Here is a 24,057-nt window from a genome sequence, read left to right as displayed (position 1 = left end):
ATATTATTATTAGTGCTTTTATTTTGAAATTCACCTCGGAAGTGAAATGCTGTTTCGTAGTCGTTTCTTCCTTCTCGTGATCTGTTGACAGAGCGGTTGATTGCGTTTGATTTCGTGCGGCGTAAAGGATTTCAGCCCGAGGTTTGGGAACGGGAAGAAGCAAAAATGTAAGTAGCAACACACTGCATTAGAATAACAGATATAATACTATAGCACTTTTGTTTTAAGTACGTTACAGAGTACAATCAACCCGAGCATTGTCGTTCACATTTAGGCCCCAGGCTTGCCTTCTCTTTCCTAGTTTTTATCATCAGACTTCGTCCATGTGTTGTGTTAAACGTGACTATTTACTTAGAGTTAAGAATGTGCGTCATAAACGTTCGCCTAAATAAAATTCCACCAATCTGCGATTAATGTAAGCTGAGAATGTTATCATAGCATCAGTTAACCTCGTATCACGCTCAGCGGACACTTGCATTATTTAAAGCTGTTAAACCGTCGTGTTATGTCCTTCCACCATCCTTTTCTGGTTGTTTTTAGTTTGCATTTAACGTTAATCTCCTTACAGAATGCTCCAAAACTGACTTTTAATTTTTTTTTTTTTACTGAAGATAGAACAAGTAACAAACAGCATAACGTACAGTAGTACAAGACAATGTGTGGCATTAACTGGCTGCTGGGGATCCGGAAATTATATCATAATATTTTAAGCATGTTGATGACAATTTTTTGTTGTTGGTATAATTTCAGAGAAGACCTGAAAGAGTCAAATTCCACTATAAACACCTTAAAGCTTGGGGGTGAATTTACATACTTTTGTTTATGTATATAAGATTTTGCCAGGAGTATAAATAAATTAACGATGTATTCATGACCTTTGTTAACATTGTTTAACGTTACATAATATACCGTAATAATATTTATTTTGTTTTTGAAAAATAGTACAATTATGTTTATTGCATTTTTTTTTATCAATCAATTCAATGCCTTTTAATATTAATTTTGGGTTTGTCATTATTGTTTAGTTATATTGAATAGGACTTCTAACAAGCTGAACCAGAGTAGGAGAAATAGTTTTAACAACAGAATTCCCCTAAGATGCACAAACTGGGTTCGCAACTTGGCATGAATTGTTCATAAGTTAAAATATTTCCACAATTCTCAAACATATTCATAAGATGATTAATATGCCTGTTAAACCAATTCCTTTAGAATAAGGAAATGCTGTTGCTGTGATTTTTATGTGAGCGACAGCTCTAGTAAATAAATCAGAGATGAGATTGCAAGAGGGAGGGGACATTATTTTTATTAAAAAAATTACAAGGGCACACACAAACATGAATTTATAAATAATTGAATGAATAAATACTGCAATATTGAACTGGAGTAATCACTGCTGAAAATTCAGCTAGGTGATTCAGTTAGCTAACTATGATCAAAACAAATCAGGGTTAGTTCACCCAAAAATGAAAATTCTGTCATTATTTGACTAACCTTCGTTCATCTTCGGAACGCAAATGAAGATATTTTTGATGAAATCCAACAGGTTTCTGAACCATCCATGTACAGCAATGTCATTGTAACTTTCAAGGCACAGAAAGACAGTTAAAATAGTCCATGTGACTCCAGTGGTTCAACCTTAATGTTATGAAGCGACGAGGTACTACGGCAGATCGTCATCATTGGCTAGCTCCTGCATCAGCATCACATGCATGTGTCGTGGTACTCTCATCAACAGCGTCGGCCAATAGTGAGCGACGGGGTTCTGACGTCGAATTATGAAGCAGTGCAGTGTGTGCACTACGTCAACAGCGTAGGAGACAAAAAGGAATTGTGGATTTTTTTTTTTTTGCACACAAAAAGTATTCTTGTCACTTCATAACATTTAAGGTTGAACCGCTGGAGTCACATGGACTATTTTAACTATGTCTTTCTGGGCCTTGAAAGTTACAATGACATTGTCTCTCGGGCATTTCATCAAAAATATCAGAAATTTTGTTCCGAAGATGAGCGAAGGTCTTGCGTTTTGGGAACGACTTGAGGGTGAGTAATTAATGACAGAATTTTCATCTTTTTAAAGTAATTCAAGAATTGTGATGCATCAAGAGAAATGTATTATAAAAAAAATTATGTATTTCAATGGGTCGGACATGGAAAAGCTGTCAATCTGGGGTGCATTTCCCAAAGCAAACTATGGTCGCAAGTTTCATCGTTGCCAGTAGTTTTTTTTTTTTTTTCTCCATTTAATCCAGCTGAAAAACATGGTGTGATGCGAATTATTTTAGCCCACCCATCATCCACTTTCTGTAGCTGCCATTGACACAAACTGAACAAATTTCACAGACATTTGATGAACACATAAAAACATTAATATTTTGTCACTTTATACAGTAGATTGCTTAAAATTAAGCAGCTTTACTGTATTAAACATGAAAAATAGTGTTAGTGTCTTGTTTCATTTGAAGTACAACTTAATTTTCTCTCCAATTCATGTCCAACTAGGAATCTAGTATTTACGATAATAAGGAGATTTCTTTGCAGAATTATGGGTAATGTGGTTTTTCAGCAGGAATCACACTATTAAAAAAAAGAAATCTGTAGATAATGCAGGCTGCTGGTTTTAACAAAAGCATATACCATCAATTAAAATACTTCACTATTTAAGGCATATACTAACTACAGGTCACACATTGAATTGTTTTGCACTAATTTGTTGTAAATTGGTAGTCAAAGAAAAAACTGAATAAATGGAAGAGAGATGCTGGATTCGGAAACGCATGTTATATACAACTCATGCTAATTTGACCATATATTTGAATGGCAGAAATAGTAAGAGTAGTACACTAGTATGTAGGGCTAATGATGGTGAAGGTGTTAATACAAATATTGAGCCCGATCTAAAGTGTGGGAATTTTTTTTTAACAGAGACATAGTGACATAGACATTGATAAAATAGTGCTCTGCACGCTCTGTAAAACTGAAATGGCATAGGCTTACCACAGCAACAGAACTTCTATTCAGGAGCATCTAAAGAGAACGTCCTGTGGCTCTCCTACCTCAACGATGAGACTGAAAAGGGATGTAGAATAGGGCATTAATATATGCTTGAACAAACAGCCATTCTCCTATTAATATGCATGCTAATATGCAACTAGTTAAGCAAGTACTGAACCCTAAACTAAGAATAGAATGCGGGGTTGACTTTTAATAGTTATTAAAAGATTATTAGATTAATCCAAAAAATAACATAGATTAATTGATTGAAAAAATGATCATTAGTTCCAGCCCTACTATGTGGTTCCGAGTTCAGCAACAGGAACATGTGAATGCTACAACAATAAATGTCTATGTGGATGGACGTTTGTTCGAGTTGTTAGAAAGTACCCGCATTTGTTCAACTCTAGCCTATAATAAAGATGTGTAAATATCTTCACAACAGATAAGTCAGGCCTACAAAGAAGCTAAAGGGAATGAGTGCAAGTGGTCATAATGTTCATGGGTCGATCGCCTGCATTTGAAAGGCTATGCATACAACTCTGGTGTACGTTGCAACACTGTAAAAGGATCAGGGAAGGAGGAGGCGGGAACCGGCGAACGTTCATCACACTTTAATAATCACAAAATAAACAACAAAACGAAAGTAAAAGCAGCAGCCCTTCACTGGCGACTGCCGCAACACAAATAAAAAAAAACACAACGTAAAAGTCCAGGCCTGGTCCTCTCTCGTCCTTCAAGGTCGTCACTCCTCCTTTTATGCTTCCAAAGCTCCTCTGTGAAACTCGAGACCGGTGCGGCGTGCAGGTGCACGGCTCTTAGCCTTGTCCTGTTTGACACGTACCCCCATCAGCCCTCACAGGCCGGCGAGTACCACAAGACATGTCACAGCAGCCCACTCACTCGCAGTGCCTTGCGATAGTACTGGATGCTCCTAGGTGGACGGCTCGATCCTCCTCCGCCCCCTGGCAGAAGGCGTTGGCTCTTTTGGTTGAGGGCAGCCAGCAGTAAGTCCCCTGTTCCCTGCTCCTCCCCAAACATGCCGGACGGCAGCAGGCTCCGGCCTCAGCGAACAGGAGCGACGAGCACGGCAGCCAGCTCTCCGTCCCACCTGGTCTTCCATCGCTCACGCATCACCAGTGGCACCTTCGTGCTTCCCGACCCCCTCAGCACTGCTATCCCTCTCAGCAGCGAGGGCTCTCTGACAGCTTGTCCCTCCTTCGTCCATGTTCGGCAGCAATGTAACGCTGTAAAAGGATCAGGAAAGGAGGAGGTGGGAACCGGCGATCGTTCAACACACTAATGATCACAAAATAAAACAAACAACAAAATGAAAGTTAAAGCGGGCGACTGCCGCACAAGCATGATAAAACATAAAACACAACGTGTAAAAAGTCCAGGCCTGGTCCTCTCTTATACTTGTCTATCATCGCTCCTCCTTTTATGCTTCCAAAACCCCTCCATGAGAAACTTGAGACCAGTGCGTGGGACCAGGCATGCCCCGTTTTTCCCTTTTGCCTCGTCCTTTTATGTTTGCAGTTAAAGGGTTAGTTCACCCAAAAATAAAAATTGTCAATAATTACTCCATGACAATAAATTCAATGAACAAAGGTGTTACAGGTCTGGAACGACATTTTCATTTTGGGGTGAACTAACCCTTTAAGAGCTAAGATTGAGTAGCTTTATTTCTGTGTATGTATGTATTTGGAGGTAATGTTTTGGTAATGTATATTTTTTTTAACAGCTTTCTTAAGTTCAAAATCACTCTCATTGGTTTGTGCTTATTGTTTTGCACGCAGTAAAACGTAAAGTGTGTATACCTGATTATTTATTGTAATAAAAATAAGTTGTGCATTATTTTTCTTATAATTCAACGGCCTGGAGTCAATTATTCCGCTTATACTACGGTTACCACACCTCAAGACATCGATCCGATTATATATTTAAATTTTAAAGGGATTTGTCCGGTTTTTGTACTTAAATCGCTATTGTGAGTAGGACTATTTCTTCCGCGTCTCATCCAACGGCTCTTTTGCTAGTTCCGAAACGTCATTTTAAAGCTGGTAACGGAGGCTTGAGCCGTTGATAGCATTCTACTGCAGTTATTAATGAAGTTGTTAAAAAGAGAGTGACAGAGAGAGAGAGAAAGAGAGAGAGAGAGAGCTTGTGTGAATTAGGCTACCTCTGTGCATCTTTAAACAGCGTTGTTATTACCTCGCTAGTGAAAAAATGTCATGTGTAGCCTTTAAGTTGCTACACTTTATACCACTGGGCCGCTGAATGATTGAATCTGATTAGCTGATGAAAGTTCTAATTGTCTGTTATGTTGTTTTTTTTAGTCCTGTAATATACGTTATTACAGTTAACTATGCAAAGTGATATGGAACTGTAATGCGGTCAAGAGAGCTGCCTGGAACTACGTTCGCTGAGCGTTGCCCAGAAAATAATTGCACACGTCAGAACGTTCATCAGCCAATCAGATTCAAGCATTCAACGGCCCCGTAGTATAAAATCCTTTAATGCACAGCTAGCTGTGGATTATCCCACTTATGCCATGGTCATTTGCCAACATTGCCAACTGCTGTTATTGATGTTTGCAGTTGAAACATTCAGTTATGGCTTGTGAGATCTGCTTGCTTTGAATCAGACACAGAGATAAAGTAGTGCGTAAGATTACATTTAATTGAATGAATGAATTATAGCATTTAATTTTCAATCAAAAGAAAGAGAGAGAGAGAGATATTCGTACCTGTGTCTGTTCAGCGTTTCTCTTAACAACGAATATGTGCGTTTATTACTTAAAAATAGCGATGTAACCCCATCACTGCTAAAAAATAATGTAGTGAATAGTGATCCAGTAGCTTAGCTATTTTATGATTAAAAGTCGCGGGGCAGCTTTATGCGTGTGATGTAGGCATATGTGTGCGGCACTTCAATGCGCATTAATATAGAACGGTGATTCAACTGACTTGGAACTACCTGTGCATTAAATGATTTTATTGCACGCCTTCCAGCCAATCAGAATCGAGTATTCAGACAGACCATGTCACAATTACAAATTAATCACTAGTCATATAGTATGACTTAGAGTCATGAACGATACTTCTCCTGACCAAGAAACCGCGAACCTTTCCCTGTCTTCTCCGCACATTTAAAGTTCTAAAATTGATTGAGACTCTTTTCCCTTTAAAGCTCTATTGAACTCTCCCATTAAAATACACATATTGCTCTCCATGGTACTTGTAAATCTTAATTTTATGGTCTATTTGGTCAGTGTACCAATCTGTCCATTTGTACCTCTGTCATTGTAAATTATTTTGACTTCTGTTACTTGCATTGTATGGATTTGTGGAGCTTTCCACTGCTAACCATTTCGTGAGCATGCTAGAAATCATTGCTCCATTGTGTTTCTGCAGACCTGTTTCATTCTGGAGGAGCTTCTTTTCTCGGTCCAGGCTTAAATTGACGGATTGTCTTTTTGGGGACTTTTTGATTCGCTTGGTTCCTCTTTTTCCACTCGCCCAGAGCGCCATCATTTCAAAGCCATGTCCGAGAAACGGACTAGTCCTGATGCTCAGGAAGGCTTTGCTGTTGGCCGTAAGCTTTTGGCTGCCGATGAGACTTTGAACTTTAATATGGGTGAGACTCACTCGGACCCCTACAGCTCATCTTCCCGGTCTGGTCTGGGTGGAGAGGAGGGAAAAGACCACGACCCTCAGCTGTACCGCCGAGCGGGCAGCAACATTAATACCCTTAAACTGTTTGCCAGCCTAGGTCTGTCACCGACTGATCTGGAAGCACTGGCGCAGGTTCCAGAGGAGAAAATATGCATGGAGACTTTGCCCCGTCTTCTCCTGCTGCTTAAGAAACGCAAGATGGACGCCAGCTGGGGTGATGCGCAGGATGGAAGATTGGACTGTTCCAGTGGGCAGGCTCAAAGCCGCTCACAAGGTGACTTTGGTTATACTTCCATGCAAGAAACGTCTGGTCGAGGGTACGACATGTTAGATTACAGGAGCGGTAGTGGCAGAGACCGTCATTATTCTGAGCTTTCCCGTGACTCCTACCGCAGCTTTGGCATGTCAACGTCATCAGCATCTGACGACATGTTCATGCAGAGAAGAATGGGCTCCCCGTCTCAGAGAAAAGTGCAGGATTTCTTGGGAGTCATGCCCCTCATGTTTCCCCATGTGTGCGCCCTTTGTGATTTTGATGTGCTCTCTGTCATGGTGAGTAATATAAGGCGCTTGCCTCCTGCACACACAATTCCTCTTCTTGAGTCCTGCCTGTCGAAGAAGACCCTCTTTAAACATCATTTGAATCCATTTAAATCAGCACCTCTTAGTTTTGCTCAGTATCAAATTTTGTGCAAGAGAAAATGGCCCTAAATCTCATTGGACACCTGTAGTATACACTTGTTAGCTGTATTTCTGTCTTGTTCTTTATGATTGTCCAGTTAGGACAGTTAGTTTATAGAACTCATTTCAGATCCATTACTGTACTCATTTGTAGATTGCATTCATAGCCAGGTAGGGTAGCTTGTCAGGTTAGCTCTGATCCAGTATGTCAAGGCTTTGAATTACTTAGATTACTTTAGATTTAACAGCTAGTTAATGTTACATGATACAGGTGATGTTTGTGTGTTTTTTTGTTTTATTTTTTATTTAAGAAGATTTTTTTTACCCTTCCCTGTGTTTGTAAAGGAATGGAATCAACACACGACTGGGATTCGTCACTCTGAAAACCGCAAACAACTCCTGCAAATGTAAGTTTGTGCTTTGTGAAAACTGATGAACTGTTGTTCAAAACCCTCTAATAGTCAACCCCTTTAAAAAATAAAAAAAAACCTTAGAGTTCATAGTGGTTTAATGGACCCTTTTCACATACACCAATGATGCATTTCAATGGTTATCAACATCGCAAATCTAGTAGTTTCTTATTTTATTTTTTAATTTTTTATTAATACATATTTATAATGCAATAATTTGTGGTATAGGCCTATTACCTTGGCAGTAAATTACAAAAATGTATTTCTAACATGAAGGTTAGGTTGAAAAGCAAAAATGAAGAACATTGACTAATTTGATTTACTTAAACCTCACAGATAATTATACTTTATGAGAGTTTTTAAAACTTTTTAAATCTTCGTGGATTAAAAAGTGACCATGTAGGATCTCTAGACATGGTTGCTAATTTGTGCTGTTACAGTCTTTAGCCCCTTTCACACAGAGATTCCAGAAAATACATCTATAATATGTCCCTGTATTTTTGTGCGTACCTTTCCACTATGCTGGCAAACAATCTCTGCTTCAGCGTCATCACTTAGACACACTCCTTACAGCATTGATCATGCAATTTGTTCACACGGGGCACGTTCCGGGACTGATCTCGGCAATGTTACTAGGTCTCCATCCCAAGATCAATCCCAGGATGTGTTTGCGTTCACACAGACGTCACTCTAGCAATTTTATGGGATCAACACACTGTGTGAAAGGGGCTTTTAAAAATTGAATTTGTCATTTAAGTATTCAGCATTAAAGTCTCTGTAATTTAAAAGCAACTGAAAACTCCTTCCTGTTGTTTTATAGGTACCCGGACTGGGATCCTCACATGCCCTCTAGTCGCATGTATGTTTCTAGATTTTTTTTTTTTAACACTGCTTTCATAAGTATAATACATCCTGTTTTTTCAAGCATCTGTATAGAAAAGCACATTAAAAATGAATTCCTCTCAGGTCGACATCCCGTTCGGATGAATTGCTGGGAGGAGCTCCAATTGGTGGTGGTCTACACAGAGCAGGGATGAGCTCTAGCTGGGGTAATAAATCTTTGAGAGGATGTAGTCCGGTCTGCTATCTTTCTACAAGTTGATCTTGTGTAATCCACTTTCATGAAACTGCTGAACTCTTGTTTAGAGCAGTCTGGAATGCATTTGTCTTCCTGTGAGTTTCACTAGTGACTAGGTCAATTCTTTGGTTAAAGGGGCACAAAGTAGCATTTTACTCTGTGAAAGTTTTACCCCTAAATCAATAAGTTTATTATGAAGATTCCAGTCATATCAGTATCCTAATTAGTTTATTTAATCTTTAAAGGTGTACTGTGCTAACAAATACTTGTATAAATAAATGTGATTCACTTGACTTCACTTGATTTTGCATTGGCTAATTTAAATAAGTCACATGATTTTTAAACAACTTGTTTAGGTTCTGATTCCAGTGTGGGAATGAAAAGTAAAAGGACACCATATTCAGCGGCACCCAAGGTACTAATGCACTGAAAGTTATCTGTTTTTATTCAAATATTTTATACTGATATAAAATGTAGGATTTTCTTTTCAGTATGGGATCTTATGTTTGAGTGGATGGATATCTTGGTGCTTGCACTCATAAATGTATTATTATTTTATTTTTTTCTAGATAAAAAGTAGGGTGGTCGTGTTAAAATACGAAAGGAAACCGAAGTTATCAAAAACCCTGTTTGCCTTAGCAAAACCCTTTGGCACCATCTGTGAGCATCTAATACTGAAGAACAAGGTAATACCTGTACATGTATGAGCAGTCATTCCCAATTTGGAATATAAATGCCCATAATTGGTATATATTGAGTAAATCCTGCCATTAGGTTTTATTTATTCATTGTTTGTTGTATTTTTCAAAGGCTTTCCTGGAGCTGCAGACTCATGAGGAGGCTTTGGCCATGGCTAAGCATTACCAGCGTAAACCAGCCATTTTGCATGGGAAAGAGATACAACTTTATTTGTCAAAGGAACTGATGGCAATTGAGGTAAGATGGTTTTTTTCTTTAAGTGTAGAAAAAAGTGAAGCAAATCAAGCAATCAGATCAATTCAGCTTATTTGCTTTATCAATGCAGAAAAGTGGAAGGTCGGGCAGAGACACTAGTGCCAAAGAGGAAAAAGAGGCCAGCCAGGTGGTGTTTTTCTATAATTTGGCACGGGACAGTGACAGGAAACTGGAACTCCTTAAAATAGCTCGTAGATTTGGCACTGTAGAGAAACATTTATTCCTACATAAAGAGGTAAGTTACATTTGCAGCAATTTCCAGAACATATGTTCATATAAAATTTGTCCTGTTTCATGGATCTCTTTTTATTATTATAGTTTTTATTATCTCCGTAATAAAAAATATATACTCTTGATTAAGGTCATTTTTGTATTTGTATTTTTTTTAATAATCTGCACTTTATTTTTATATCAAAGGAACCACAATTTTGACCCACAGAGTCAAACTTCATTTCAAGTTGTTTAAAGGGGTGGTAAAACACATTCTTTTGAAGGCTCGATTGTGTTTCTGGGGTGCACTGTAACGTGTTCATGCTTCGTTTTAAAAAAATTGCCTTATTTTTCATATATTTGACCTTTATTCTACACTGCTCTGTCCCTCCTTGTAAAACGGTCTGATGCTTTCCGGGTTGTATGAAGCCAGTCCCTCAAAAATACGCAGTGGGCTCAGATTGGTTAGCTGGCCTAGTGTGTTGTGATTCGCTAACCGCCTAGTGCACGTTTGTCGGAAACGTCACGCCCCTTACCTTTACCGGTAGACTGTGCTTTGGCAGTAACATTATTAGAAACAATGTTTTCAATAAAACCATACCAATCTGAGCCCGAATCAGACCCAGAACATTTGAATGAAGATGATCGAGCAGAACCTGTTCAGTCCTCGAGAGTAAAGACTGCGGATCTATAGTGATCGCTACTGAATGGCACTGTTACTTTTGTATTTTTAGAACGATTATAGCCGAATATCTGTCGCAAGAACTAACCCAAAACGAACACTAAACACTGGCTTTATATAGTAAGTTAGCCAAATCACACACAGAACCATGTTTAGCAAGCCTGTAGATAAACAATACATAAAAGCTCTAATCAAAGAATCATTTACACTAATGCCAAGTTCGCTGTTGAGATTTTAACGTTAGTGTTTGTAATGTTAGGTGTTCGTCGGATAACGTTAAGTATGAATGAGCATTTAACAGACTGGTTTGCAGAACAGCGTTGTCATCTGTTTACTTCCTTGCTACAACCTATTACAGGAAAACACATCGATGAAATAGAAATCAGACTTACAGGTTGTGGCCCGTAAACAGCTTCTGTTTGTAAATCCAGCTTTCAGGACAAGCCGTTGTGTGATTCCTGAATTGAACTCGCGAACATTGTGGACGTTTTCCTTCGTGAAATGTGCAGCGCGCGCGTCGTGCATCCACACACTGGCAGTGTTTTTTTCACGCAGCTGATGTTATACAAATCCGGCATTGAACTCACGAACATTGTGGAAGTTTTCCTCCGTGAGATTTGCTGCAGGGAGCCCCGCGCGCGCCTGTTCCCCGCTGACTCATACACACGTGCATATAACATGCTGTATGTTAAACGCTCTGCAACGCACCCCCGTCCCTATGAAGGCTGAACAGAGCAAGTACCCCAGACCTGAAATCCGGATGAAAATAACAGCGTTTCCTTGGCATCGCGGCAACAACACTCCAGCCTAACTATACCACAACAGCGCCGCGATACAAAATGGCCTCACCCCCCCTTATTTAATATTCTCGGAGGAGGGGTTTATGTAAATATTGAGCCTGGTGATGTCACCAACCCTGGAGGAATGTCTGTAGTCGCCTGCTGGCCGTTTGCTGTAGTTCTTAGAAACTGATTTCTTTAGAAGCAAATATCTCCCTTTGCTTTAAACTTTGAACGTTGTAACTTTGCAGATGTTGTTTATGCTCAAGCAGCAACATTACACGCTAGCTAAAGTTAGAATAGTGAAATCGTGGTTTACCACCCCTTTAACATGACATTTATGCATTTTGCAGACACTTTTATCCCAAATGACTTTCGTTGCATACAGTTTATCTGATCATGTTTTCCATGGGAATAAAACCCATGACCTTGGTGGTGTTAGTGACCCACACTACTGTTTAAGCTACAGAAATCATGTAAAATACAGTAAACATTTAGTTAATTGTAATCCAGGCATTTTACATCCTGTTTTGTTCACTGCTGTTTGTTTGGAGAAGAATATAATTTATTAACGTGCCAATATGACCGTATATTATAATAAATGGCTGTAATCATCTATGTATTTAAAAAATGTTTGCAGTTGTCATGCTGACTTTTTTTTTTACTTTGATGATGCTAACAAGTTAGAATGTTGAACTGATTCATTGAAACTGGTCAATTTACCAACTCTAGTTGGGATGCTATTAACATCTTTATTTTAGTAATCTCGAAAACGTATTTTCAATACTTGAAAATTGCAGAAAATGGAGGGATTGCAAAACTAATCACAACTAATTACACAGTCTACAGATGACTCAAATATATTGCCGATATTTGACATGGCTCTCAGTTCTCTTTTTTTTTTCTCCACTTTGACTGTTTTAAAACAGGCATATATTCAAATGAGCAGTGCTGAGGATGCAGAGCTGTTGGTGAAGTACTATTCTGTCAATCCTTTGACTATCAAAGGAAGATCCATTCGACTGAACATCTGCACAAAGTATAAGACCCTAACGTAAGTTGTCTTTTCTATCCAGAGAAACCATTGATATATTTAGACAAAAAGCTAAACCAAATGTGCTATTTATGTTGATACATCAGGGTCCAAGAAAGGGAAGAACCAACACGTAAGAGAAAGAGTAGCAGGAGTAGCAGAGGTGCCACCAGCAGAGCTGGTGATAAACCTTCATCAAAGAATCAAAGGTCCTCTACTTCCAAAGCCAGAGAGAGCTCGGATGAGAAAGAAGAGGAACCAAAGCCTGAGGAAGCAGAGGCCCTGGGCCACGGGTCAGGAGATGAAGCTGATGTAATGGAAGCACGTGATGGAGACGAAGAGGGTTCTGATGAAGATCCCTCTGCAGATGATGTTGATGTATCATGTGATCCAGAGCAAACCAGTGAACAAGCACCAGATATTGATGACACCAACATAGAGGATGAGGAGGGCCCTGAAGCAAAAAAAGAGACCACAGAGAACCAAAAAGACTCTGCTGAAAAACAGGAAGAGACTCAGCTGGAGGAACCCGTGACATCTGAGACTGAGCAGGAGAACACAGAGGAGCTTCCTGAAGAGCAGGAGAACACAGAGGAGCTTCCTGAAGAGCAGGAGAACACAGAGGAGCTTCCTGAAGAGCAGGAGAACACAGAAGAGCTTCCTAAAGAGCAGGAGAACACAGAGGAGTTTCCTAAAGAGCAGGAGAACACAGAGGAGCTTCCTAAAGAGCAGGAGAACACAGAAGAGCTTCCTAAAGACATTGAGGATCAGAATGGTGACCAACCTGAAGATGAGGGTGCTGAAGAAGACAATGAAGAGCAGGTAGGAGCTTTTGCACATTAGCACATCATTTGAAATGCCACTGTGCAATCATGAACACGGGAGATATTTTGAAGAATGTGCATGCAGATCTTCTCCACACAATAAAAGCATACAGTTACCAGAGGTTATCAAGCTCTAAAAAGGACAAAAAACACAAAAGTACAATGTAAAAAAAAAAATTCATGTTAAATTGTAACCAAAAAAGGTTTTACTGATTTTACAGGATGGCATATTGCTGCATCGTGCATGTATATTTTACAGGGTTCCTACGGGGTTTGGAAAAGTATGGAATTTGATTTGAGTAATTTCCAGGTCTGGAAAAGTATGGAAAAAATAAATCAGAGTATGGAAAAATATTTATGTTTCCAGACTATTGTCCCTATTTCATTTTCTAAATATAAAATTAAGAATTTCTAAATGTATATAATAAATATATACACAATCGTTTTTTCAATGAATGAAAAACTTGTAGCCTAGCTATGGCAGTAAAGGTCAGACCTGTGTGTTCCTTCCTTTTCTCAGTTCAACAGTGGTTAACACAGCACTTTGTAGTTTGAGAAAGCAAATTGGGTTTGAGGATAAAACAGAGTCGATAGTGGAGTTCTTAAAGGAATAGTACACCCAAAATGAAAATTTGTCATTTTATTTACCCCCATGTCTTTCAAAAACATAAGACTTTATTATATTAACATTTTTTATATTTTTAATCTGAGAGATTTCAGTCCCTTTATTAAAGGACTTGTTCACCCCAAAATAAAAATGTCCTAATCATTTACTCACCTCAATGCCATCCAAGATATCCATGACTTACTTTCTTCAGTGAAATATAAATTAAGTTTTTGAGCAACCAACTGAGTTGGTTGCCATTTTGGATGGCATTGGGGTGAGTAAATGATTAGGACATTTTCATTTTGAGGTGAACTAATCCTTTAAATATCTTCATGTGTCCAAGATTTCCAAGATTAACAAAAGTCTTATTAGTTTAGAATGACATGAGGGTAAGTAAATTATGATAGAAATTTAATTTTTGGGTAAATTAATAACCCTTTAAAAAATTGTGACTGATTTAGCATTTTGATCGTTAAGGTCACAAAAGGCACAATTTTAATATAGGATTTCTAGATATTAGATAGCCTACATAGAGGTTTTGACTCAGAATGTAACATACTTGTCGTGCCGATAGCATTGTGGGTAACTGCGTCGCCATGTAGTGCTGTTGTGCTTCTGGAGACCCGAGTTCGAGTCCTGCCTCATGGACTTTTCCCAATCCCGCCCCCCTCTCTCTCCCTCCTTACTTCCTGTCTAGCTACTTTCCTATCCTAATAAAAGGCAAAAACGCCAATACTAAATCTTTAGACTGTAACACTTGTTAGCAGTTGAATTTGAAAACATTTTATCCGAACAAGTTAAATATGGTCGGAAAAATCTGTAGGAAGTCTGGAAATTCGAGTCTGGAAAAGTATGGAATTTTGAAATGAAAATTGTGTAGGAACCCTGATTTTACAACATCCCAACATATATTACATTTAAGTGAATAATGTTAATATACCAATCCTTAATTTCACATAGGGACATGTCCTTTTCCTGGTTTTCAGAATAAATTATGCAACAATTCATTGTTTTTACTATAAAAAATTTACAGTATTTTACAGTAAAATTACATGATAAACCATTAATAACATAAGAGAAACCATTTACCATATGTTAGCGAGCAGTGTTACGTGGTACCATCACAGAGAGGCACAAAATCACTCAAGAACGTTTTCGTGCACTGTTCCTTCGTTCACTGTGCCAATTTTCAATACACGGCTGAACTCCCTCTGTGAGCACTTAACTGCAGCCTGCTGAATCTGTTTCACTATTCCTTCTCCTATACTCTCACTATTTCTTAATCCCTCTCTAGCTAGTATTATCCTGAAGGATGGCTGAAACTTTGTATTAATAACACTTGATACAAAACTTGTGTTTTGCCTCTTTAAATAAATCGCTTGTCATATTCCTCAAATGTAAGTCGCTTTGGATAAAAGCGTCTGCTAAATGAATATATAATACGTGGAACGGTAACTTAGAATTACGTTTTTTTACTTTAGAATTTTTACCATTTATACAATACTCGTATTTATATCCCTAAACCGCTATAATCCAGGACTTCTGAAGCTGTACAATAGTATATGGACCACTTTTCTGGTGCTCTTTTGACGTCTTTAGAGATATTCCTCTAAGTTCACCATTTTGACTTGTAGTTCTGTTGACTATCTGTATCTGCTTCCAGGACAGTCAAACTGAAACTGATTTTCCTGAGAACATGGATGACTTTGTTACTCTTGATGAGCTAGCGGAGGACGAGGACAGCGAGAGACAAGACTCAGAGTCCGAAGCTACATACACATCAGGTAATGGCCTTGAGGAATGTCAATGGCTTTAGCAGTGATTCATGACAAGGCTCTCTTCTTTGGATTGAGTCAACAGTGTTAAATAATAATAAGTTTACAGTCATATTGTCGATGAATACTACAATGCTCTCTGGTTGTGATATCTTTAACTGTAACTAGAACAGAGGATGAAACTTTTAATCAAATGTTTGTATTGCCATATGTTATATGTTAAAATTTAAACGTTTGGGTTTTTTTAAGAAATTAATGCTTTTATTCTATTAAAGTGACAGTAAAGACTTCTGAAATAAAAAAAAATAATAATTTCAAATAAATGCTGGTCTTTTAAACATTCTATTTATCAAAGAATCATGACAATAAATGTTTGTTTTCGGCTCTGATGATAGGAAATGTTTCTTGAGCAGTAAATCAGCATATTAGAATGATTTCTGAAGAATCATGTGACACTGAAATGAAGACTGGAATAGTGATGCTGAAAATTCAGCTTCATCACAGGAATAAATTGCATTTAAAAGAGAGAACTTCTATTTTAAATTGTAATGTATACTGCCTGTTTGAATTTAAATAGACAAATGCTTAAGAGTCTATGATTGTATTGATTTGAACCAAAAATGTATGCACTTCTTGATGGAAATAACATCACAACATTTATTTCCATAAAGAGGTGCATCAACTTTTGGTCAAGCATTTGGATTGACACACAGTTTGATCCTGATGAATCTTGACATTGTCATCCTGGAATATGGCCATGTGTCTTCCTACACGGTTGTTTAAGAAATGAAAAGCTACACACTCCATCAATTAGGTTTAAAAGAACTGTTGCTAAACATATAACATGTTAGAAACATAATTATCAATGCAATAATAATCATATCATAGACTCTTAAGCATTTGCCTATATAAATCCAAACAACTTTTTTTTTTTGGCAGTGCATTTTAGACTATTACAGTTTTAACTGTATTTTTGATTGAATAAATGCAGCCTTGGTGAGCATAAGAGACTTCTGTCAAAAACACTGACAAATTGTACTGACCCCAAACTTTTGAACGATAGTGTAAATATCTATTGATTAAGCATGGTGATGAAGTCAGTCCATTAAAATAATGCCTTACTTCATTTTGTATGTTTCAGGAAGCTCCAAGGATAGTGGAGTAAGTCTATAAATTCTTGGGCTCTTTAAAATGGTTTACAACCAATATCTGTGCAGTGTGCATTGATTTATTGATTGTATTAAATATTAATGTGTTTTTTCTAATTGTAGGGATTTAGAGTTGTGAATGTCGTCGGATTTAAACGTGGCTATGGTTATCTAGATAGAATCCTTGCTCTTGCCAAGCCATTTGGTAAAGTGGAGCGGCACCTGGTCTTGGAAGTGAGGCCTGAGGTAACCGCTCTCAGATATTCAATGTTCTTGCTAGTTCAGGCTGCTTCACTCACAGCAGCTTTACTGTAGCATCCACACAGATTTCTGATGCTAGATAATTTAATTATGTATGTATAAATGTTTTTTATCCATTGGCAAGCTGAGTTTACGAATTTTTTGCCATTTGGCTGGAGGGAACATGTTTTCGTGGCATTCTGTCAGTTGTAAATCAGAAATTCTCAGAAAGGGCCTGAAGTGTATGAACCCCCCCTAAATGTATTGTGGTTGTGTTCTGTGTTAGGCCTTTCTGCAATTCTCCAGAGAACAAGAGGCAAGAGCAATGGTTAGTTTCTACACCAGGAATGCCTTACCAACTGTGTGTGGAAAACCTGTAAGAGTTTATCATTCACACACCTATGCAACCATCCAGGTAAGACTTGGGCTTATTAACTCACCATATATAAAGTGTGATTCTAAAAGAAGCGTAATGCAACGTCTATACTTGTGCATCTACAGAGCGGCAAAGTCATCTACGTTGGTAAGGTTCCACCCTTCAAAGGCTCAGATGCATCACTTCTGAAAATCGCAGAACCATTTGGAAAAATCAGGAAATATTATCTGAGTCGAATACGCAATGAGGTAACTGTAAAAATAGCACTGTTTTTTGACAGATTTACAAGGGCATAATAAATGATATAGTGTTTATGATATTTGTATGTTTGCTCAGTGCTACATTGAGATGGAAAGAGGGGAAGATGCTGAGAGAATGGCAGAGACCTACAAGGAAAAGGGACCTAAATTTGAAGGCAAACGTCTAGATGTCTGTGTGAGCAGGAAATTTAAGTACCTCAAACGTGGGTCAGTTGGACATTTTAAGATTTTTTTTTCTCTTGGAAAAAAGGCTTTCCAAAGAATGTTACATGACATCTGTTTGACAATATAATCTTCTCTCAGACAAAGACCTCCAACCCTAGAGGATAAACGGCCACTCAAGAGAGAGCACTCTGAAGAGGATGAGGCCCAGAGGAACTCCTCTGGAAGAAGTAAGGACAAAAAAGGGGAAGAACCTTCTGTCAAGAAGATCAAAGTGGATGATAGAGCTGAGGAGATGGAGAGTCAGGAAGAGAAGGAAAGGCTAAACTATTCATCAGACAGAGGAGAGCCAGAGGAGAACCAAAGCGAAGACGCATCAGAGCTCCAGAAAGTGAAGACCATACCTGTGAGTGACTTCATTATTTTTGTTTTTGTTTTTGCTGCACGATCTATCGTTTCAGCATCGACATTGTGATGTGTGTATCCGCAATAGTCACAATGTCAAGTAGGGTTCGTAGATGATCCGCGGTCAGTACAGACCAGACCCTGCGCATGTGATTCAGAACACATGTGATTTCATGGATTAATTGCAAGTTTATCCATCAACGAGTGAAGGTTTATCATTTGCAACAAAGATTACTTATATTTAATTTATACAATGAAGGCTATGCAGTTATTTTACATTTGATTATTCAATTCGATTATTCAATACTGTTAAGACTTACCTGAAATACATAAAGCAAAAAAAGGAAATATAAAATGAAAGACAAATCCACATTTCATCTCTGGAAGCCGGGCTAAATGAGTAATCACTGTTACTGCATTCCTGTTGAGTTGGAGGTGTGTGATGCCTCCAAAATCCAAACACACGACAACATGTTCTGAAATCAAGTGTTTTTGCGAAACATCTCACACCACCAGGACAGACCCTCAGTCACCACTCAGAGACCAAATACAAACTTTAGAAAATATAAAGGAAGAAACAATAATGGGTCCTATTGATTAATCAAAATCAAAACGGGAAAGAATCATTAAAGTCATAATAATTAAATAGGAGGATGAATATTGATTGAGGCTTTGATTATGCATACATCAATATTATACTTACATATACATACATGCATACATACATGCATATATACATACATAATTATGAAGCAGCGGTAGATTCCAGAATCTTTCACTAGTTTGATATGTTCTGCATGCATGCTATGTCTAGTAATGTCTTAAAATGGAATTATCCGTTTTGGCAGAAGATTATTGTTTATACTTGCCATTGGAAGCTAATCATCCAGCCATCTTACCAAAGGAATTAGAGAATATCAGAGCTGATTCTGCAAGAACTCCAAAAAGAAACATGGTGGACGCAACCATATTCTATCTAGATTGTGCCAAATGTTCTGGATTCCCAGTGCCAACCATGGAGGTGTATGGTAGTGTATAATCCATAAAAAAAGAAACCTCTTTTGGAAGAGATGGATTTAAAGAATATTTACCAGACCTTCAAAGACATCTAAAATGGATGAAGATATCCTGAAACTATAATCCTGGAGATATTTTATTGATTGTAGACTAATCAGCACCTAGAAATTCATGGGTAATGGTAAGAGTTACCAAAACAATACAAGGTGAATATGGACTTGTACACAGAGTTCAAGTTAAGGCACACAACACATCTTCCTTTCTTAAGAATGACTTGTCTTGTCTGCTGTGTTTAGTAGAGTGGAGCGGGGGTTGTCCAGTGGGTTAAACCACTGAACTGATATGCAGAAGGTTGCTGGTTCTATCCCAGCGGTCACCACCAGTGTGTCCTTGAGCAAGGCACTTTACTCCACGTTGCTCCAGGGGGATTGTCTCTGTAATAAGTGCACTGTAAGTCGCTTTGGATAAAAGCGTCTGCCAAATGCATAAATGTAAATGTAGTAGTTTGGGAAAGACCTGATTTCTTACCACTCCTGTCTGTTTTGGGCCAGCTTCTGGATGGTACCCCATGTGTGGTTCAGGGCCTTCAGTTCTGCTTCCGCTGTTTGACGCCAAGTGTTCTTGGGTCTTCCTCTCTGTCGTTTACACTTTGGTGTCCAGAAGAGGGGTGTTGGCACCTCCTAGGTGTTGGCATCTTGTTCCCTCCGGATGACATGCCTAATCCATTTCCATCGTCTTCTCATGATGATGATGTCCATACTTTCTTGCTTGCACTGGACGATTAGTTGTTGGTTAGAGATGGTTTTGGGCCAAAAGATTTGTAGGATTCTCTAGATGTTCTTCATTTCGAAGGTTGACAGTTTGGTAAGGTCGTTTTCTGTCATTCTTCAACATTCAGAGCCGTAAAGTAGAGTGTAAAGGACGCAGTTCTGATACAGTCTCAATTTAGTGTGGGTGCTATATTGTGAGGACCTTTAAGTGTGGATCCTATGTCCGTGTAAAGAGACCAGGAATTGTGCCAAAGACCCAGTCTAAATTTGGAAAACACCTAAAGGTTGTGGGTAGGAAAAGATTGTACACATATAAACTGTCAGATGGACGATGCTCATATCTCACCTGGCACCTTCACTCGCTCCAAGTGGAACAGACGAGTCAAGTGAACGGGAGGGGTTATAGGCATGTACCGCATGAGTTATGTGATGTGAAATGTGACTCAGTTCATTACTAAGTAGACCTTATGTGTCTATGCAGTAACCATTGAACCATTGTAGCTGTTCTGTGAATATTGTGTTCCGCATCAAGTGTTTAGAACTTGCATTACTATTATCAAAAGGCTAAAAAGAAAAATAGCAACTGTACAATAGTAATAGTATTGGTATGTTTGTTCTTAAGAGAAAGGGGTATGGTGTTCTATAGTAGCCGCTAGAGGGAGCTCTCGTGTGTAAAATGGATGACACAAAGAAGTGACGAAGATAGTACAGAATATGTGAGTGAATAATAATAATAATAATAAGGCTGAGTTCCAGTCTGAGTTTACAGACTGTTATTCCAATGCACTCAACAACAGCAAACAATGAACAAGTAAACTTTCGCTTCGCCCTTTTAGGTGATTATTAAAATTGTGATTTGCGACATGTTCGAGCTACAATTGAGCTTCCGTGCTGCGAACCACAGCGAGAGGAATGCGATGGATAAACTTCATGGGAGATGCAAACTTTTAAATTAATTTTATATTCTGTGGAGTCTTCAAGGTGGAATGTTTTAGAACTATGTCACTCTCGTTACATTATGACAGTGACCGTGAATTCAGCCCAGACAGGTTCCCCGAGCGGTAGACAAAGTTTGTAAATTTGTATGAAATGCTTTCTCACTGCTAACAGGATCTACTTGATTTAACAACTGCTTTCCTTTGACCAGGAGGCAGAAGATGAAGAAACTGTTGCTTCTCCTCCTGTTGAATCGGAGAAGAGTGTGAAGACGACTGAGGAGAAAACCAATACAGCACCGTCTGAAATAAAGCCTGAAACTAGCCATTCTACTCTAGAGCCATATGATCCTAATGTCCCAGTGGGTAAGATGGCTTTGTTTTTTGCCAAAAAATTAGAAGTTTGGCCTAACCAAGCTATTAATTTAGTCTGCTTCACAGCTTACTCAGTTTTATGTGAATTTTTTTTTCAGCTTCTTGGACAGATATGGCTCTAAATCTGTTTGGCTTGCTAGAAACTGCTTTTAAATCAAACCATAAATGTTATAAAAAGCGATGCACTGTAGGAAATATTTCATGCATTATTATTTTCATTGTCACTAGTGCAATATAATCATGATAGATTGCGTGTAAGAAGTCTCATCAATGAATCTCATTTGTCCTGTTTCAGGTGTGGAGTTTGTGAAGATGGGGTACTACTGCAGAGTCTGCTTACTATTTTACTCTAATGAGGACACTGCTAAGAAAATTCACTGCCGTAGTCAAGCACACTACGATAAACTTAAGGTGACAACCCCTCCCCCATTTGTCCTTGATCACATTGTTAGAACAGGATTTGTCAGAACTTTTTTTTTTTTATCAGGAAATATATTAGCATTATTACATTGACATTTTTGTTTTTGTTATATTGTTTTTGATACAAATGTTCTTTATTTCTTAACAGAAACATTTGGAAAAGGAGAAAGCCAAAGCACAGAATAACGCGTCAAAGAAATGAACCATTGACGCTGGAACATCTGTTAATATGATCATAATGTCCCTGTGTTTGTGTTTTCTTGTGTTCAGCTCTTTTGTTCAGTATGTTAAATTTTTTTTCCAAAAAATGATAAGACTGAGGTATTGCTTCTTTTAATATAGTAATGAAAGCTGGTGCATTCATAAGCACATCCTAGCTGTTCGGTCATAGCGATTTAGATTTGAAGTTTAACACATTTTATGCTTTAATTTCTACTACTACTGTTTTTGATTTGTTTGTTTCCCTTTCTTTTATTAAACTTTCAGCATTCCTCATACTCCGCCTGACTGTTTTTAATAATTTTTACATTTAATTTGTGTTCTGCGAAATGAGTTGTTTATTGCCCCCTTTGTTTAATGTAATTAATCAGTCTTACCCAGCATTTTACAGTAAAACTGCATAAATTTGAGTTTTTTCTAAATCGATTTCTTTCCCCTCAATTCTGCAACCAATACCCCATAATGACAACGTTGAAAGAAGTTTGTTTGAAATCATTGAACATTTATTAAAAAATAAAAATAGAAAAAATGGGGGTGATCACATGTATATAAATATTCACACAGCCTTTGCTCAATACTTTGTTGAAGCACATTTGGCACCGATTACAGTCTCGAGTCTTTTTGAGTATGATGCTGCAAGCTTGGCACACCTGTTTTTGGGCAGTTTCTCCCATTCTTCTTTGCAGGACCACTCAAGCTCCATCAGGTTGGAGGGGGAGCGTCAGTGCACAGCCATTTTTAGATCTCTCCAGAGATGTTCAATCGGGTTCAAGTCTGCGCTTACCGTACTCAAGAAGAATATTCAAAGAGTTGTCCCGTAGCCACTCCTTTGTTATCTTGGCTGTGTGTTTAGGGTCGGTGTCCTGTTGGAAGAGGAACCTTTACCCCAGATTGAGGTCCAGAGCGCTCTGGAGCAGGTTTTCATCAAGGATGTCTCTGTACATGGCTGCATTCATCTTTCCCTCGATCCTGACTAGTCTCCCAGTTCTTGCCGCTGAAAAACATCCCCACAGCATGATGCTGCCACCAGCATGCTTCTCTGTAGGGATGGAATTGGCCAGGTGATGAGCGGTGCCTGGTATCCTCCAGACATGACGCTTGCCATTCAGGCCAAAGTTCAATCTTTGTTTCATCAGACCAGTGAATATTGTTTCTCGTGGTCTGAGAGGTGCCTTTTGCTGAGGAGGGGCTTCCATCTGGCCACTTTACCATACAGGTGTTGATTGGGGGAGTGCTGCAGAGATGGTTGTTCTTCTGGAAGGTGCGTGGAGAGGACGACACTATTCTGTTCTACAATATAAAAACATCACACAAACATGAATTATACATTTTCACCTATACTTTAATACTTTATAACCTATACTTTATTCTCAATAGAGAATGAGAAGCTGATGTCACATGTTGAGTTCTGGGCAACTTCTGTTCACGCTGCCTTTCTGCTAGCGAGTTTAAGGCAGTGGTTTGAGTTCCTGTTGTGATTATGATAAATGTCTCCATAGTTCATTCCTGTTTCATGTCCTGCCTGTGCACAGCAGTTATGTGTGTGCGTCGGGGTTGTCAGATGCACGATTATGGGACGTGTCAGGCACCGCCTCCTTGGGGTGACCGTCCTTTTTCTGGCCTTGCAGTACCTCACTGTGAGTGTATTAGGCAATAGGGGAGCTGTCCATGTCTCTTCAATAGGTGGATCTTGAACATGAGATGATGAAAGAGAACAATTATAGGTTACTAATGGAGAGATCCACCAGCTTTGCCCCGCTTGGCGCAGAAGAAGCACCATACTTACTGGAGAAGAGCAGCGCATGCAGGACTTGGCATGTATGCCCTCAGGTAAGGGGGTGGGGCCTTACCGGCATTGGCTGCATGCTTCTGCAGAGGTCAGGTACCCTTCCCATAGGTGGTTCTCTCCACTCAATGTTTCAGAGAACCACGCCTACGACAGTAACTATTTTCCCATTATAAACAATGTATCTATCTATATATTGTATCTAATTTGCATATTAATGTGTTCTAACGTGTCATAATG

The 24,057-nt window shown here is 38.6% G+C and overlaps 1 protein-coding gene across 1 annotated transcript; it reads left to right on the top strand.

The window, feature by feature from the left end:
* The first annotated feature begins 38 nt into the window (after positions 1-38).
* On the top strand, positions 39-22,309 carry LOC307139918 (uncharacterized protein). The gene is made up of 21 exons (XM_079839084.1): positions 39-167; positions 6,411-7,223; positions 7,698-7,759; positions 8,583-8,621; positions 8,729-8,811; positions 9,197-9,255; positions 9,410-9,526; positions 9,651-9,776; positions 9,865-10,029; positions 12,395-12,519; positions 12,606-13,320; positions 15,593-15,713; positions 16,846-16,865; positions 16,976-17,098; positions 17,379-17,507; positions 17,594-17,716; positions 17,805-17,935; positions 18,032-18,296; positions 21,230-21,383; positions 21,688-21,803; positions 21,961-22,309. Exons 2-21 carry the CDS (start codon positions 6,540-6,542, stop codon positions 22,012-22,014), a joined length of 3,411 nt encoding a protein of 1,136 aa, XP_079695210.1. The 5' UTR covers positions 39-167; positions 6,411-6,539; the 3' UTR covers positions 22,015-22,309.
* The last annotated feature ends 1,748 nt before the right edge of the window (positions 22,310-24,057 follow it).

The sequence above is a fragment of the Gobio gobio genome, assembly GCF_949357685.1.
Source record: "Gobio gobio genome assembly, chromosome: 16".
Lineage (NCBI taxonomy): Eukaryota > Metazoa > Chordata > Actinopteri > Cypriniformes > Gobionidae > Gobio > Gobio gobio.
This window is presented reverse-complemented; position numbering and strand designations above follow the sequence as displayed.